The sequence below is a fragment of the Hemibagrus wyckioides genome, linkage group LG20 (assembly GCF_019097595.1).
Source record: "Hemibagrus wyckioides isolate EC202008001 linkage group LG20, SWU_Hwy_1.0, whole genome shotgun sequence".
NCBI classification, from domain to species: domain Eukaryota; kingdom Metazoa; phylum Chordata; class Actinopteri; order Siluriformes; family Bagridae; genus Hemibagrus; species Hemibagrus wyckioides.
In genome coordinates this window covers 1,797,664-1,815,771 of record NC_080729.1, presented here as the reverse complement: position 1 = coordinate 1,815,771, position 18,108 = coordinate 1,797,664, and the positions used below count along the sequence as shown (strand labels likewise).

At 40.7% G+C, this 18,108-nt stretch overlaps 1 protein-coding gene across 3 annotated transcripts in view; it reads left to right on the top strand.

The window, feature by feature from the left end:
- The window catches only part of cdh12a (cadherin 12, type 2a (N-cadherin 2)), a 61,888-nt gene that overhangs the window by 30,562 nt on the left and 13,218 nt on the right, over positions 1-18,108 (top strand). For all 3 annotated transcript variants that reach the window (XM_058372744.1, XM_058372743.1, XM_058372742.1), the window contains 3 exons: positions 1,452-1,639; positions 10,002-10,252; positions 12,798-12,934. In XM_058372744.1, coding sequence (XP_058228727.1) covers positions 1,452-1,639; positions 10,002-10,252; positions 12,798-12,934 — 576 coding nt within the window. The remainder of the gene's footprint in view (positions 1-1,451; positions 1,640-10,001; positions 10,253-12,797; positions 12,935-18,108) is intronic.

The following is an 18,108-nucleotide window of genomic DNA, read 5'->3' as shown; positions in this document are numbered from 1 at the left end:
CTGAAAAACAACACCTGAATTCAATGATTTGGAGGAGTGTCCCAAAACTTTTGGTAATATAGTGTAGCTAAATTTTTGATTGTATTAGGAATGTAACTTTATACATTTATTTAGATTGGATTTACATAAATAATTTTGAATGCAAAAGAAATTTAAAATGAGCAGATTCACCAGTTAGAACTTCCCCTACTGGTATTTAGAAGCTTTTATTAGCTTTGTGGTTTGACTTTAGAAAAAAATTCTTATATAAAAATGTGAGGAAATATTTCTCGACCTCATCAGTTTAATTTTATGGAAAATTCACATAAGGATTATTATTAGAAATTTCCATTAAGCGTTCAGAGGGTTTGCTGTGGGAGTATCACTGGGGTCTCACTCTCTAATGGATGTTTAAGGTTTATCTACTGGAATATGGTCTGATTTCTAGGTTTTCTAGCTTATTCATTGTAATATGGCATTATGGGGGGGGGGTTCTTCTGAGGTTCTTACTGGATATTAATGCCTTATCTGTTGGAATCTTGAAATATAATTGAACTGTAAGAGTTTTATTCAGTTTTTACTGGAATAGAATCTGATGTCTGTGTTATTTGTACTGAAGTGCATGAGATAGACAGGAATATTGGAGTGTGGTCGGATTTCTCTGGGGTCCTTGATTTTATAGATTATCCACTGGAATGTCATCCATGATATCAGCTTTTAATGGGAGTTTTTATGGAGTCTGGAAGCCATTTTGGTTTCTTATGGCTGGCTAAGTGCAGCTAGCATTAAATTCCCTTCTACACTGTACTGCCATAAGTTTAACTTTCAGTGGAACTAAGGGGCTGAGCCCAACCCCCAAAAACAACACCTGAATTCAATCATTTGGAGGGGTGTCCCAAAACTTTTGGCAATGTAGTGTATATCCTGTTATTTCCCATAATCCGACACACCACCTGATGAAGGCATCACTGAAACCTGCGGCATTCCCGGAAAATTCCAATTCCATCCTGATCCCATAAAGGTTTAAATATTTGTTCATTCGGCTTTATATATGAAAAAGAATCATTTAAAAGGTGCTTTGTGTAGGAACAGCAGGAGCGAGAGGTGACTGATCGAAAGCAGCCGTGAGCAATTATTTCAATCCTTGAACGCTGTAATTAACAAGAAAGGACCTTGTGTACAAGAAGAATCTGCCGTAAAGAGAAACCCGGCACGTTTCGGGGCATTAGATCCACGATTGTCCATGATTAAGCCAGCTGGAGGTCTCTGTGACACCAATACAAACAGCTTTGTCGGATTTGCAAATGTGATTGCAACGGCTGCATGCTCTGCCAGAGCTGCTGAAGTGATTAGCGGATAATGAGCACTAACTACCTCCAGACTCTCGCTGCGATCCTTTTTAGGTGTTATCCTGAGTGACAGGTTTGTTCCCTTCCTCTGAATCTCAGCATGCTTTTGCTTCTTTCTAACAGGTGTCTTTCACCTGCGAGTTCCTGAGTCAGCGCCGATCGGTTCCTCTGTGGGGAAAATTAAAGCTCACGATCTGGACACAGGGCCGAATGCCAAGGTGGAGTACAGAGTCGTACCGGGAGACGGCAGCTCTGTGTTTGACATCTACACCGATGAACACACGCAGGAGGGCATCGTGCTTCTCAGAAAGGTTAAATGTTTTGTTTATCTTTCTAGTCTCACCAGAACTTTTTATTTCTTATTTATGGAAATAATTAGAATTTCATTTATTTATTTATTTATTTATTTATTTATTTTTTAATTCATGTTCTTTATATTATTTATTCATTTAATTTTTTTAAATTTTCATTTTTTTTATTATTTATTTAATTTTATTTAAATTTTAATTGTAATTTTTATTTTATTTATTTGTTTGTTTGTTTGTTTACTCTTATTTATTTATTTGTTTGCTTTTAACAAACAACCAGGCTATTAAAATATAAGACAATATAATAATACAAAAATATGCGGAAATAAAAATATTTGCTTATTTACTGGTGTACAAAAATGCAATAAATAACATCAACAAACGGCTGAACAAACAGTTATAAAGTTCTAAAGGACATTTGCATGAAGCTAATGAATGCTAATGATGACAGCATTAGCCAAGAATGCTATCTATGCTAACTTGCATGTATCACACTTGTGAGATAGCCGAGTGCTAATGTGTAATAAACAATGTAAACAAAGTAATTTTTTTTGTTTCTAAAATTAAAGAGACAGGTAAATGTAAAAGGATTCGAGTCAGCGGTGAGATATTTTGAAGAAAATCTATGTTAGCTAGCTTGCTAGTAATCATCCATTCTACATTTTTTATAATGTTTTAATCATTAGCTCATCGAGGTTTAAACTAGCTGTTATGTTCTGGTAGCTGGCAAGCTTAATTAATGTTGCTCAGTATCGTGTCTGTTTTTATGCTACGACATGTATAGCGCTAACAGATCATGGTGCTTCTGTAGTCTGACGTATTTTACACACGTCTGTTTCTGCCCCGAGGGTGAGCGCCTCTTATTACAGCCCACCGTTCTTCCCTGTGCTCTGTGAATAATGCATTAGCGGGCATAAAACTCTTATTTTCTACACACTGCCCACTCCAATCAAAAATCAGATCCGTCTTCTCCTTACAGCCGGCAAAGACTTTCCCCAGGACAAGCCGACGCCCCGGCGTACGAAAAGGCCCTGACACACACACACACACACACATAAAAAGCCCTCTTGAAAACGCCACCACACTGTGTTTTTTTTTGCAAAAAAGAAAAAGAAGTGGTCCATCTTTTTTGGACTTCAGAAAGCATGAATAAATAAATTGGCGCTCGGCGATCGGCTCTGCTACCTCTTGATGCGATGTGACAAGTAGAAATCCCCCGCACATCATCTAACGGAGCCCACTCACTCCGCCTGCCGCATACGCCTGTAAGTCCTTCAGTAAAAGCTGGAGGACGAGGCTGGAGTGCACTCGTTCTCCAGAGAGATGGATTGCTCCATCATTACCGTGGTTTAGCTCAGTGGGGTTCTGTGACTCTGTGATGACTGCTTGAGACTCTCAGGCTCTCACTTCTGATTTAAAGATCTCGCATATATCTGCAGTGCGGAAGAGCTCGCAGTGGTGGTTATAATAAAAAATAAAAAATAAAAGTAGAGAATGATGATGATGATGATGATGATGCTAACATCCTGAGATGCATCTGTTCTACAGATCACATCGTCCTCCCGTTCCTGTTCCTACCTGATTTCACCTGTATTTATTCCCCAGGCTGCACTCCAACTCCAGAGCATCTGGAGAACAAAGTCACCCAGTCCTGACTGTGCAGAACCATATCTGCTGACCCAAAAAAAAAAAACAAGGCAGGAAAATGAATATGAGAATGAGAAATCCTCACCGCGGGGCTGAGAAGCGAGAACAGGGTCAATGACAGAACCACGTTCCGGACGCCGTCCTTTGTTTTTTTTTTGGTTTTTTTGCATGGGCACCTTGGGGAAAATGCTGAAGCAGTGCATTCTGGGGTGTCTCCTTGCTTTAGGGAATCAGGTTGCAGCTAGAAGAGGATGCTGGATGAGAAAATCGGTGGATATTTGCACGTGAAAGACGATTAGCATAACACGATACCCTAGGGTTCTTCCTCTTACCGCTTTCACATCGTGACTGAGCCGTCGAACAGACGCAGCCTTCAGAACCATTCAGAGCTGATTTCTGTCATTTATCTCATTAATGAATTGAGAAAGTCTTGACATGAAATCTTATCAGCGCTCGGCTTTGATCGAGCGGATAACGTTGTCGTTCGGATGCTTTCGCGTGACTGCGGAACGCTCGCTGCTGTAAATGCGAGAGGAGATCGGTCCCAGAAGCGCGTTTTTCTCGCTGACACCTGAGTTTATTATGATTTGCACCTTTTTTAATTTTCTGCCTCATTAGTGCTCCTTCATTTCCAAACCTGATCGCTTAACATAAAACACACACACACACACACACACACGAGCATGCTATCCTAAACCAGATTCTGCGAGTGATATAATACAGCCACGTTATGGATTCACGACTAAACGCTAATTAATGCAAAGAATTCATTAAAGCCTGGCACTGTGTCAGCAGCACTGAATAACAAATCTGTAGCTTTATGTCTGATTTCCAGAGAAAACAGGAAGCTGTTTAGCTGAAAGCGGCTTCGCGGGAATCCGGGTGTAGATTTAGACGGTTAATGAACAAGCCAGAGGCGACAGCTACGAGGAAAAAACCTCACTGAGGTGAGACGAGGAAGAAACTCTGAGAAGAACCCGGAATGTGGAGGTGAAGAGGAGGAAAAACAAACAGCACCAAGAGATGGATCTCGAACAAATGTTACGTATTTAGGTTTTTACTTTGGGAAAGTTATTCAGAGTCAGGTCGCTCACGTGTGGAAATCTTACCGTCGTTATTGGTCAGATTATAACCTAGCATGTGAGGCAGGACTTCCTGTAATTTTGCATTTTATTGTCTTTTTATTGCATTTGGAGAGTCAGTGAAGCTCTGAGTTACTAAATGAAGGTCATGGTTAACGTGTGCAGGACGTTTTTTTTAAGAAATCTGTCTTTTATGAAGGATTTTGTATTTTTTTAAAGATTTTTTTAAAGAAATTTGAACATATTTGAAGGATTTTGTCATTCGTTTTCAAGAAAATTGTCTTTTATGAAGGATTTTGTGATTTTATCTAAAGGATTTTTTTTTTTTTTTTTTAAGAATACAGTAATGTTTTTGTCATTTTTCAAAGAATTTTGTCACTTTTTTAATTTAAGGATTTTTTAAAGAATTTTGTGAAGAATTGTGTAATTATTTTGAAGGATTTTGAATTTTTTTGAAGGATATAGTCATTTTTTCAGATTTTGTTATTTGTTCTATGAAATTTGTCTGTTTTTGAAGGATTTTGAATTTTTTGAAGTATTTTGTATTTTTTTAAAGTATTTTTTTTGAGGATCTGGTCATTTTTTTTCAGTGGATGTTGTAATTGTTATTTGAGGGGTAAGCCGACCGAGGGCTCATCTGCTTCACGCAAAATTCATTCATAACTTATTCATAAAAAACTCCAGAGAAGTATTGACTTCAATGAACATGCTTCTAATGAACTGCCGTATTTGCATATTTAAATTAGTCTCGAAAGCAACGTCAGTGTATTTCTGTGTGTCTTTCCAGCCAAGAACCTGCATCATATCCTGACACGTTTTAATTAAATCAAACCCGTAAGAAAGCTGAGTGAGACAAACGCTCCACGTTCAGAAGCTCCGCCCTTTAACGTGTGGCTCTAATCTCCTGAATATCGTTATAGATTATTTTCTCTGTGATTATTCCCTCTCCTGAAAAGCTCTGAAATGTTTTTATTTGTTTCATCTGCTTGAAGTTCTTTCCTCTGACGTTCTCCTCATATGCATTTTAATGACGTTGGGCGCTTTGGCACTTGGTGGGAAAGTGCAGAGGATTTTGAGGAAGAAGAAAGTGTGTGTGTGTGTGTGTGTGTGTTTTACCAGCAATCACATGGGTCACGCATCGCCGTTCTCTTGTACTACCTGATTCTCCACTGATTACTTTCCTAAAACGTACACGCTCCGATTCCACGGCTTCACGCTTCTTCCTGAGCTGAGGCTCATCGACACTCCGGCAGTTGGGCTGACGTGACACAACCTGACACGTGCACATCACGCATTTCTCTCTCTTTTTTTAAAACGATTATTATGACAGGATGCCAAGAACAAGAACAGGGCGTCTTTGAACAAGGAGATTTGTTTCTGGGATGTGTGAAAGACAGAAACACTTCAGAAAGAAATTCTCCATTTTAATTTTTACTAAACTATTATTTTAAACCAAATTCTCAGCTTTGATAAAATCAGTTCTATCAGTGTAACCCCGCCTCCAAAATGTCTTTACTGTGTGTGTTACGGATTGAGCGTAGATCCAGAAAGAGGTGTTATGTTTTATTTATTCTGCTCTGAAGGAGAATCGTGCTAAATAAATATTCATTCTATCAAAGACAAAAAAAAAAATCTGGCCCCCTGCCACGTACGAAGCTTTAATCAACGAGCCGCAAACCGCCACCATTAAAGGAAATCCCTCACGCTGCGGTCCACGTGTGATTGATCTAATATGCCTTCAGAAGCACTTGAGCTGAAATACAGATTGGATTTTAATGCAGTGTGTTTACTGCACTTGAAAAGGACGCAAATCCCGTAAGAAAGCTCTTCTGCACCGCGCCATGAATAAACAATTCACCCCAAATCACGGCTAATTAAAGCGGCGTACTTTAGGTTTCATAAAGGCTGAGGAAGTCCGGGTAGTTCTCTGGGGTTCTTCGTGTAACTCTCTGGCTTTCTGGTGTGGTCAGTGTTTCTCCTGAGGGTCAGTGAAGGAGGAGATAATGCTGAGAAAGACATCATTTGCTTGGATTGCACCTTTATGCTGTATGTATGTGTGTATATACACTACCAGTCAAAAGTTTGGACACACCCAAACTTTCTAATTCCATGTTGTTTATGATGTTTATTTCTTTCTACACTGTAAAACAATGCTGAAGGCGGCCGAAATCCACAATAAGACACGAACAGTTGAACAGTTGATATTGAGACATGTCTGCTACTGATGCTCTGTAAAGCCTTCATAACGCCTCTAATCTGAGGTGCTGTTAATTGGTGATTTCTGAGGCTGGTAACTCTAAATGAACTTCTCCTCTGCAGCAGAGGTCAGTTTTGGTCTTGCTTTACTGGGATGGTCTTCATGTGAGCCAGTTTCATCATGGTGCTTGATGGGTTTTGCAAATGCACTTGACAATACTGTTCTTGCAAGAACTATTCCAGAACACCTGACCTTCGTGTCTTAAAATAACAACTGACTGGTTTTTGTTGTTACATATGGATTACTGAAGTCCATGTGTGTTATTTCATAGTTTTGAAATATCCAAGATTGTTCTAGAATGTAGAAAATACAAAAAACATTGAATTAAAAGGTGTGTCCAAACTTTTGTCTTGTCCAAGACTGGTAGTGTATATATAGACATATATTAGAGACATTAGGAAAGCTCTGGAGCGCGCTCACTTCAGTGAATTAGGGCAAGGAGATAAGAAGAAAGTCAATAAAACTCATGTCTCTTTTTTTGTGCTGAGTCAGGAGCTGGCTGGTTGCTATGGTAACAGTGTAGGGTGCTAAAAAACTTTCTGTAAGCACCATGTACATCTTGAAAAGTTTAATAGTTTAATAGTTTAAAAGTTTTGGCTGCAGGAAGCCAGCACTGACAATGGAGACTCCTTCCATGAAATGTTACACTAAACCTTTAGAAAATGAATTCGACACCAATCAGAATCCAGCCTTTATGTGCACTGAGGTGTAAAGAACAGTCTCGGTAAAACAGTTGACCCGCTCAGCGGAGTGTGACCGATCCTCAGCCTAGCAGCGCGACGCAGGAAATGCAGCGAGAATCTGACGCAGCTCCCAAAACCATGGCTGGAATTCAAAACACGGCTCTCTTCGTTCACGTCATGATGCAACGGTGTGAGCTTCAGGAACAGAGAGCTCCTGCTGAGATAAGAGAGGAAATGGAGACCGGAAAGCGGAGGAAGAAATGCCCCGACGCCAGGCGGCACAGAGACGAGAGAAAACGCTGCGCTTTTATGTGCAGATGCGACAGGATATGACACGTACTACACCCAGAACCTGAGAGATGTGAAACACTGACGCTGTGTTCAGGGGCTGTGATAGCTCACAACTCTTTCCTGTCAGACACGACGCCTTGAAATAAATCGCAGGGAAATGGAAGAAGGGTTCTGGTCAGGATATAGTGGGCGGGGTTGATGCGTGTAGATTTAATGTTGACTTCATTCAGAGTAAATCTTTAAAGGACAAAGAGGTTCAGCGTGTTTTAATGGATAAGCTGCAAACTTTAAAAAAAAAAAGATTAACATCCAGAGAGAGAATAAAGTTCAGCTGGTGAAGGAAGGAGTGTTTATAGCTGCTATAACATGAGCAGGGGCGTAGCCCCAATTCTTGGGCCCTATGCAAAGACAGTGTATGGAGGGCCCCTTTCCCATCATCTCATGATCCATGCTATTTATCACTTTTTTTTAAATAATAATATGTGTACACACTTCACTCACTGATACAGTAATTATTGTCAAATCAGTGATGTAAAGTTGAAAAGAACATTATTAAAAATTCTAATACCATGTATAGTATAAAAATATTCTTTGCATTGCATGCATGTTAATGCAGCACAGAAATAATTTGTGTATAAATTGTGCTATACCAAGACAGGTAATGCCGGTCCTGGAAGGCCACTGTCCTACAGAGTTTAGCTCCAACCTTAATCTTTAGTCTTCAGGAACACTAAGGCTATAGACAGTTATGTTTTGTTTTTTCTTCTTCGTCTTAGGGTTGAAGCTAAAATCTACAGGACAGCGGCTCTCCAGGATTGACTTTGCCAACCCCTGTGACTTTATACTATAAATCAGGGGTGTCCAATCTTATCCAGAAAGGGCCGGTGTGGGTGCAGGACCAACGTTTCTCATTCCAACCAAGCAGGAGCTATACCTGATTCCAACTGGCTAATCAGTAGATCTTGGCTTTCAGTAGACTCAGGTGTGGCTTCTACTCAGTTGGAATGAAAACCTGCACCCACACCGGCCCTTTGCGGATAAGATTGGACACCCCTGCTATAAATAAAGTACCTCAGGTATCCCCTTATAGATAAAAATGACAACTTAATGATTTTTTTTTTATTTGAATTGTGTTTTATTAAGACATTGTGCTCGTTGTTCAGAACATTATTATTCTTTCAATCAGTAAAATAAATAAATAAACACAATATAACTCAAATCACCACTTTGCCTTTTTTCAAAGCATGTCTGTCTAACTCAATAAATAAAATAATCAAAAGTGAAAAAGGCTGAAACACTAGCAGTAGAACCTTGTTGTGATGACCCCACTGCTGCACTCTCTGAGACAGGGCCGGGGAACAGAGGGTTTCTCATTTTAATATTTTGAGCAAGATCCATGAAATCTGTAATGTACTGTACAGTACACACATAGATTTCATATTATTCTTCATATTTTATCTCTTAAAAATTGCCTCACGTTCAAACACTTTACATGTTATTTAGAGTAAGCTAAGATTTTTAATTGCTAGCTTCGTAACATTGTTTCTCTCATCACAAAACACGTTCTCACCTGCTCTCTTAGGGGGGAAAACTTTGGGAGAAGTTGTTTTCCTTCATTTTGTTTCCTCTCTCTCTCTCTCTCTCTCTCTCTCTCTCTTTTTTGGTAGTCCGATTTTTGTTTGGACATGGTGTATATCGCGGTGTCGGTCTCGACTTGCCCGCTCGGCGCTCGCTTAGTTCTGACTGCCGAACCCGCGCTCCGGTGCTCCCTCGCAGCCAAGTATCATTTGGCATTGTTCTTGAATGACCAATTAAATCATTCAAATTTGCGTGCACCCTGTTCCTATAGGAGGTGTCCATACAAACGTGTGGGTGTGCCAAATCTTGCTAAAACAGCGAGGATCAGAATACTGCGTGCGAGCGCAGGCACTGTACAGTACACTCAGTTTCACTATAATAATAATACTATTTGAGAATCTTTGAGGGCAGGGCGGCCAGGGCCCCTCACATGCCACTGATGCCAGGGCCCTATGCACTCAGTCACCCGTTTCCCCCCACTTACGACGCCCCTGAACGTGAGTGACAACAAGAATGAACTCATTTCACTCATTTCACAATGAACTCATTGTATGGTAATTACCATACAAATTTGACTTCTACAAAAAATTGTAGTAAGTAATAAGATGTATGTGCTTCTGTTTCTTCCACCAATAAGGAAAAAATACAGATAAAAAAATAAATTAAATAAATAAAGTATTGTATAAAGCTATAAGTAGGATATTATTATTATTATTATTATTATTATTATTATTATTATTATTATTATTGATAATGAGTTAATATAATGGCCTATTACTTGCTTGTAATTTACACTTTACACTTTCCCTCGTCTCCCTCTGTTCCAGCCGCTGGATTACGAAAACAGGAAGCTGTACAGTTTTAAAGTGACAGCGTCTGACCCACACATGGACGCTCGTTTCCTGCAGGGTGGCTCACACAGCGACTCGGCGGTGGTCAAGCTCAGCGTGATGGACGTGGAGGAAGCTCCGATCTTCAGCAGCTCAGAGTACAGCATGGAGACGCGAGAGGGAGCTGCAGGGAACGCCATCGGAACCGTGAACGCTCACGACCCTGACACGGGACACAGTCCCATCAGGTCATTACACACACACACACACATACGTAACACACAGTAACACACTAGTGGTCAGTGCTTAATTGACACTGCATCCATGTGGAAACAATCTCTTACTTTCTTCACATATTCATGGCTAAACAGAAGCTCTTTCTCATGAGTGTCATTAATAAATTTACTAAAAAGAGCATGTGCTTATCTCAGACCATGTAGTAGAAACGCATGATCAGGATTTGAAGCATGGTGGTGGTGGCATCATGCTACACTTCTCTTCTCTGGAGCTGGAACTGGGGCTCTGGTCAGGATAGAGGGAATCACAGAGAGCTTTCTAAATACCAAACTACACTATATTGCCAAAAGTATTCGCTCACCCATCCAAATAATCAGAATCAGGTGTTCCAATCACTTCCATGGCCACAGACTGTTTTTACAAACATTTGTGAAAGAATGGGTCGCTCTCAGGAGCTCAGTGAATTCCAGCGTGGAACTGTGATAGGATGCCACCTGTGCAACAAATCCAGTCGTGAAATTTCCTCGTTCCTAAATATTCCACAGTCAACTGTCAGCTGTATTATAAGATCGTGGAAGTGTTTGGGAACGACAGCAACTCAGCCACGAAGTGGTAGGTCACGTAAACTGACGGAGCGGGGTCAGCGGATGCTGAGGCGCATAGTGTGAAGAGGTCGCCTACTTTCTGCAGAGTCAATCGCTACAGACCTCCAAACTTCATGTGGCCTTCAGATTAGCTCAAGAACAGTGCGCAGAGAGCTTCATGGAATGGGTTTCCATGGCCGAGCAGCTGCATCCAAGCCATACATCACCAAGTGCAATGCAAAGCGTCGGATGCAGTGGTGTAAAGCACGCCGCCACTGGACTCTAGAGCAGTGGAGACACGTTCTCTGGAGTGACGAATCACGCTTCTCCATCTGGCAATCTGATGGACGAGTCTGGGTTTGGCGGTTGCCAGGAGAACGGTACTTGTCTGACTGCATTGTGCCAAGTGTAAAGTTTGGTGGAGGGGGGATTATGGTGTGGGGTTGTTTTTCAGGGGTTGGGCTCGGCCCCTTAGTTCCAGTGAAAGGAACTCTGAATGCTTCAGCATACCAAGACATTTTGGACAATTCCATGCTCCCAACTTTGTGGGAACAGTTTGGAGCTGGCCCCTTCCTCTTCCAACATGACTGTGCACCAGTGACCAAAGCAAGGTCCATAAAGACATGGATGACAGAGTCTGGTGTGGAGGAACTTGACTGGCCTGCACAGAGTCCTGACCTCAACCCCATAGAACACCTTTGGGATGAATTAGAGCGGAGACTGAGAGCCAGGCCTTCTCGTCCAACATCAGTGTGTGACCTCACAAATGCGCTTCTGGAAGAATGGTCAAAAATTCCCATAAACACACTCCTAAACCTTGTGGACAGCCTTCCCAGAAGAGTTGAAGCTGTTATAGCTGCAAAGGGTGGACCGACGTCATATTGAACCCTATGGATTAGGAATGGGATGTCACTTAAGTTCATATGCGAGTCAAGGCAGGTGAGCGAATACTTTTGGCAATATAGTGTATTTTCACACAAACCCTGCAGGTCTCTGATAGACAGCTGAAGATGAAGAACATTTAAAATTCCAGCACGATAACAAGCCCAAAGCACAAATCCAGTCCAACAAAAGAACGGCTTCAGAAGAAGAAGATCAATATTTTGAGAGAGATCTAAATCAGATCGAAAACCTGTGTGAAAGGGATGTGTGCAGAGATCTGTTCACTGTCTGATAAAACTGGAACATTTCTGCAAGAAAGAGTGGAATAAAACCTCCGAGTCATGTGATGAGTCTGAGGAGTCTTTACCAACAACTCTGACTGCTCTGTTAGTTAAGCGTGGGTGAGTGGGGGTGGGGCTTATATTTATGCACTATAACAGGTTATTGTACAATTTATTCTTTAAATTTTAATTTCTTTTTGTCTTTTACTTTAAAAAAAAAATGTTTCAGTTGCTTTATATAAAAGGTGAAAAAGGATCTGACATCTTGGGGGGGGGGGGTTAAAGGTAATAAACTTTTTATTTCTGCTGGATCTTATTTTTAATATAAGATCATGTATTGATGTATGTGCTTTTATCTCTTCCAATACACAAAAAATAAAAACACATTAAAAATAAAAAATAAAAACATTTTAAAAATTATAAATATTGAGTATTTTATTAAGCAGAATATTATTATTATTATTATTATTATTATTATTATTATTATTATTATTTAATATAAGATCAATCAACACAGTTTATCAAAATTGCAAATTTACAATTCATTTAATTTAGTTTTTTAATTAAAAAGTATTATTATTATTATTATTATTATTAGGCCACACCCCCTGTCCCTTACCTTATCGCTGCCATATTAGGCCACACCCACCTGTCCATTTCCTTATCTCTGCCATATTAGGCCACACCCTCTGTCGATTTCCCTAGCTCTGCCATGTTAGGCCACACCCCCCACTCTTTCTAGATGTCTTATTTCATTTTCCAGCTGGTGATAATGATATGTTTTTTATTTTTATCTTTCTGCTCTGTAGATACTCCGTTGAGTGGAGCACAAACTCGGAGAATTACTTCGACGTGGATCCCGTAGAAGGAAGGATTTCATCTCGAGAAGCTTTGGACAGAGAAACCACACCGAAACACAACATCACTGTTGTTGCAACTAAAGTTAGTAAGTACAGAAGACACTCAGAGACACTCTGTACTTAACACACCTTGACGTTCTTCTTCATCCTCACATTATCACCTCCTCACCTCATCATCTCATCATCTCATTTACCTCATCATCTCATCACCTCCTCACCTCATCATCTCATCATCTCCTCACCTCATTTACCTCATCATCACATCACCTCCTCACATCATCATCTCATCACCTCCTCACCTCATCATCTCATTTACCTCATCATCTCATCACCTCCTCACCTCATTTACCTCATCATCTCATCACCTCCTCACCTCATCATCTCATCATCTCCTCACCTCATTTACCTCATCATCACATCACCTCCTCACATCATCATCTCATCACCTCCTCACCTCATCATCTCATTTACCTCATCATCTCATCACCTCCTCACCTCTTTTACCTCATCATCTCATCACCTCCTCACCTCATCATCTCATCATCTCATTTACCTCATCATCTCATCACCTCCTCACATCATCATCTCATCACCTCCTCACCTCATTTACCTCATCACATCACCTCCTCACATCATCATCTCATCACCTCCTCACCTCATCATCTCATCAACCTCATCATCTCATCACCTCCTCACATCATCATCTCATCACCTCCTCACCTCATTTACCTCATCATCACATCACCTCCTCACCTCATTTACCTCATCATCACATCACCTCCTCACGTCATCATCTCATCACCTCCTCACCTCATTTACCTCATCATCTCATCACCTCCTCACCTCATTTACCTCATCATCACATCACCTCCTCACATCATCATCTCATCACCTCCTCACCTCATTTACCTCATCATCTCATCACCTCCTCACCTCATTTACCTCATCATCTCATCACCTCCTCACCTCATTTACCTCATCATCACATCACCTCCTCACATCATCTCATCACCTCCTCACCTCATTTACCTCATCATCACATCACCTCCTCACCTCATTTACCTCATCATCACATCACCTCCTCACATCATCATCTCATCACCTCCTCACCTCATTTACCTCATCATCTCATCACCTCCTTACCTCATTTACCTCATCATCACATCACCTCCTCACATCATCATCTCATCACCTCCTCACCTCATCATCTCATCACCTCCTCACATCATCATCTCATCACCTCCTCACCTCATTTACATCATCTCATCACCTCCTCACCTCATTTACCTCATCATCACATCACCTCCTCACCTCATTTACCTCATCATCTCATCACCTCCTCACCTCATTTACCTCATCATCACATCACCTCCTCACCTCATCATCACATCACCTCCTCATCTCATTTACCTCATCTCATCACCTCCTCACATTATCATCTCATCACCTCCTCACCTCATTTACCTCATCACCACATCACCTCCTCATCTCATTTACCTCATCTCATCACCTCCTCACATCATCATCTCATCACCTCCTCATCTCATTTACCTCCTCATCTCATCACCTCCTCACATCATCTCATTACCTCATCATCTCATCACCTCCTCACATCATTTACCTCATCTCATCACCTCCTCACATCATCATCTCATCACCTCCTCACATCATCATCTCATCACCTCCTCACCTTATTCATCTCATCATCTCATTTACCTCATCATCTCATCACCTCCTCACCTTATTCATCTCATCATCTCATCACCTCATCATCTTATCATCTCCTCACCTCATCATTTCATCACCTCCTCACCTTATTCATCTCATCACCTCATCATCTTATCATCTCCTCACCTCATCACCTCATCTTATCATCTCATTACCTCCTCACCTCATCACCTCCTCACCTTATCATCTCATTACTTCCTCACCTCATCACCTCCTCACCTTATCACCTCCTCACCTCATAATCTCATCTCATTTACCTCATCATCTCATTACCTCCTCACCTCATCACCTCATCTCATCACATTTACCTCATCATCTCATTTACCTCATCATCTCATTACCTCATGATCTTATCATCTCATCATCTTATCATCTCATCACCTCATCATTTTATCATCTCATCACCTCATCATCTTATCATCTCATCATCTCATCATCTTATCATCTCATCATCTTATCATCTCATCACCTCATCATCTTATCATCTCATCACCTCATCATCTCATTTACCTCATCTCATCACCTCCTCACATCATCATCTCATCACCTCCTCATCTCATTTACCTCATCATCTCAGCACCTCCTCACATCATCTCATCACCTCCTCACCTCATTTACCTCATCATCTCATCACCTCCTCACCTCATTTACCTCATCTCATCACCTCCTCACCTCATCATCTCATCACCTCCTCACCTTATTCATCTCATCATCTCATTTACCTCATCATCTCATCACCTCCTCACCTCATCATCTCATCATCTCATCACCTCATCATCTTATCATCTCCTCACCTCATCATTTCATCACCTCCTCACCTTATTCATCTCATCACCTCATCATCTTATCATCTCCTCACCTCATCACCTCATCTTATCATCTCATTACCTCCTCACCTCATCACCTCCTCACCTTATCATCTCATTACTTCCTCACCTCATCACCTCCTCACCTTATCACCTCCTCACCTCATAATCTCATCTCATTTACCTCATCATCTCATTACCTCCTCACCTCATCACCTCATCTCATCACATTTACCTCATCATCTCATTTACCTCATCATCTCATTACCTCATGATCTTATCATCTCATCATCTTATCATCTCATCACCTCATCATTTTATCATCTCATCACCTCATCATCTTATCATCTCATCATCTCATCATCTTATCATCTCATCACCTCATCATCTTATCATCTCATCACCTCATCATCTCATTTACCTCATCTCATCACCTCCTCACATCATCATCTCATCACCTCCTCATCTCATTTACCTCATCATCTCATCACCTCCTCACATCATCTCATCACCTCCTCACCTCATTTACCTCATCATCTCATCACCTCCTCACCTCATTTACCTCATCTCATCACCTCCTCACATCATCATCTCATCACCTCCTCACCTTATTCATCTCATCATCTCATTTACCTCATCATCTCATCACCTCCTCACCTTATTCATCTCATCATCTCATCACCTCATCATCTTATCATCTCCTCACCTCATCATTTCATCACCTCCTCACCTTATTCATCTCATCACCTCATCATCTTATCATCTCCTCACCTCATCACCTCCTCACCTCATAATCTCATCACCTCATCTTATCATCTCATTACCTCCTCACCTCATCACCTCCTCACCTTATCATCTCATTACCTCATCATCTCATCACATTTACCTCATCATCTCATCACCTCCTCACCTCATAATCTCATCATCTCATTTACCTCATCATCTCATTACCTCCTCACCTCATCACATTTACCTCATCATCACATTTACCTCATCATCTCATTACCTCATGATCTTATCATGTCATCATCTTATCATCTCATCATCTCATCACCTCATCATCTTATCATCTCATCACCTCATCATCTTATCATCTCATCACCTCATCATCTTATCATCTCATCACCTCATCATCTCATCATCTTATCATCTCATCACCTCATCATCTTATCATCTCATCTTATCATCTCATCACCTCATCTTATCATCTCATCACCTCATCTTATCATCTCATCACCTCATCATCTCATCATCTTATCATCTCATCATCTTATCATCTCATCATCTCATCATCTTATCATCTCATCACCTCATCATCTTATCATCTCATCACCTCATCATCTCATCATCTCATCACCTCATCATCTTATCATCTCATCACCTCATCATCTCATCATCTTATCATCTCATCACCTCATCATCTCATCATCTTATCATCTCATCATCTTATCATCTCATCACCTCATCATCTTATCATCTCATCACCTCATCATCTCATCATCTTATCATCTCATCACCTCATCATCTTATCATCTCATCACCTCATCATCTCATCATCTCATCATCTTATCATCTCATCATCTCATCATCTCATCATCTCATCATCTTATCATCTCATCACCTCATCATCTTATCATCTCATCACCTCATCATCTCATCATCTCATCACCTCATCATCTTATCATCTCATCACCTCATCATCTCATCTCATCATCTTATCATCTCATCATCTTATCATCTCATCATCTCATCATCTTATCATCTCATCATCTTATCATCTCATCACCTTCTAACCTTATTCACCTCATCATCTCATTTACCTCATCATCTCATTTCTTCCTCACCTCATCATCTCATCATCTCATCATCTCATCATCTCATCACCTCATCATCTCATCACCTCCTCACCTCATCATCTCATCACCTCATCATCTTGTCATCTCATCATATCATGATCTTATCACCTCCTCACCTCATTCATCTCATCACCTCCTTTACCGCATAATCTCATCACCTCATTTACCTCATCACCTAATCACCTCCTCATCTCATCATCTTATCATCTCATCACCTCATTTACCCCATCATCTCATCACCTCATTCATCTCATCACCTCATTTACCCCATCATCTCATCACCTCATTTACCTCATTATCTAATCACTTCCTCACCTCATCACCTCCTCATCTCATCATCTTATCATCTCATCACCTCATTTACCCCATCATCTCATCACCTCATTCACCTCATCACCTCATTCATCTCATCACCTCATTTACCTCATTATCTAATCACTTCCTCACCTCATCACCTCCTCATCTCATCATCTTATCATCTCATCACCTCATTTACCCCATCATCTCATCACCTCATTCATCTCATCACCTCATGTACCCCATCATCTCATCACCTCATTCATCTCATCACCTCATTTACCTCATTATCTAATCACTTCCTCACCTCATCACCTCCTCATCTCATCATCTTATCATCTCATCATCTCATTTACCTCATCATCTCATCACCTCATTCACCTCATCATCTAATCACCTCATTTACCTCATCACCTCATCATCTCATTTATCTCATCATTTCATTATCTCCTCACCTCATTAACCTCATCACCTCATCATCTCATTATCTTATCATCACCTCATCTCATAATCTCATCATCTCGCTGGTCATCAGCTTCATGTGAGTGTTAGAAAAGAAAACATACTGATGTG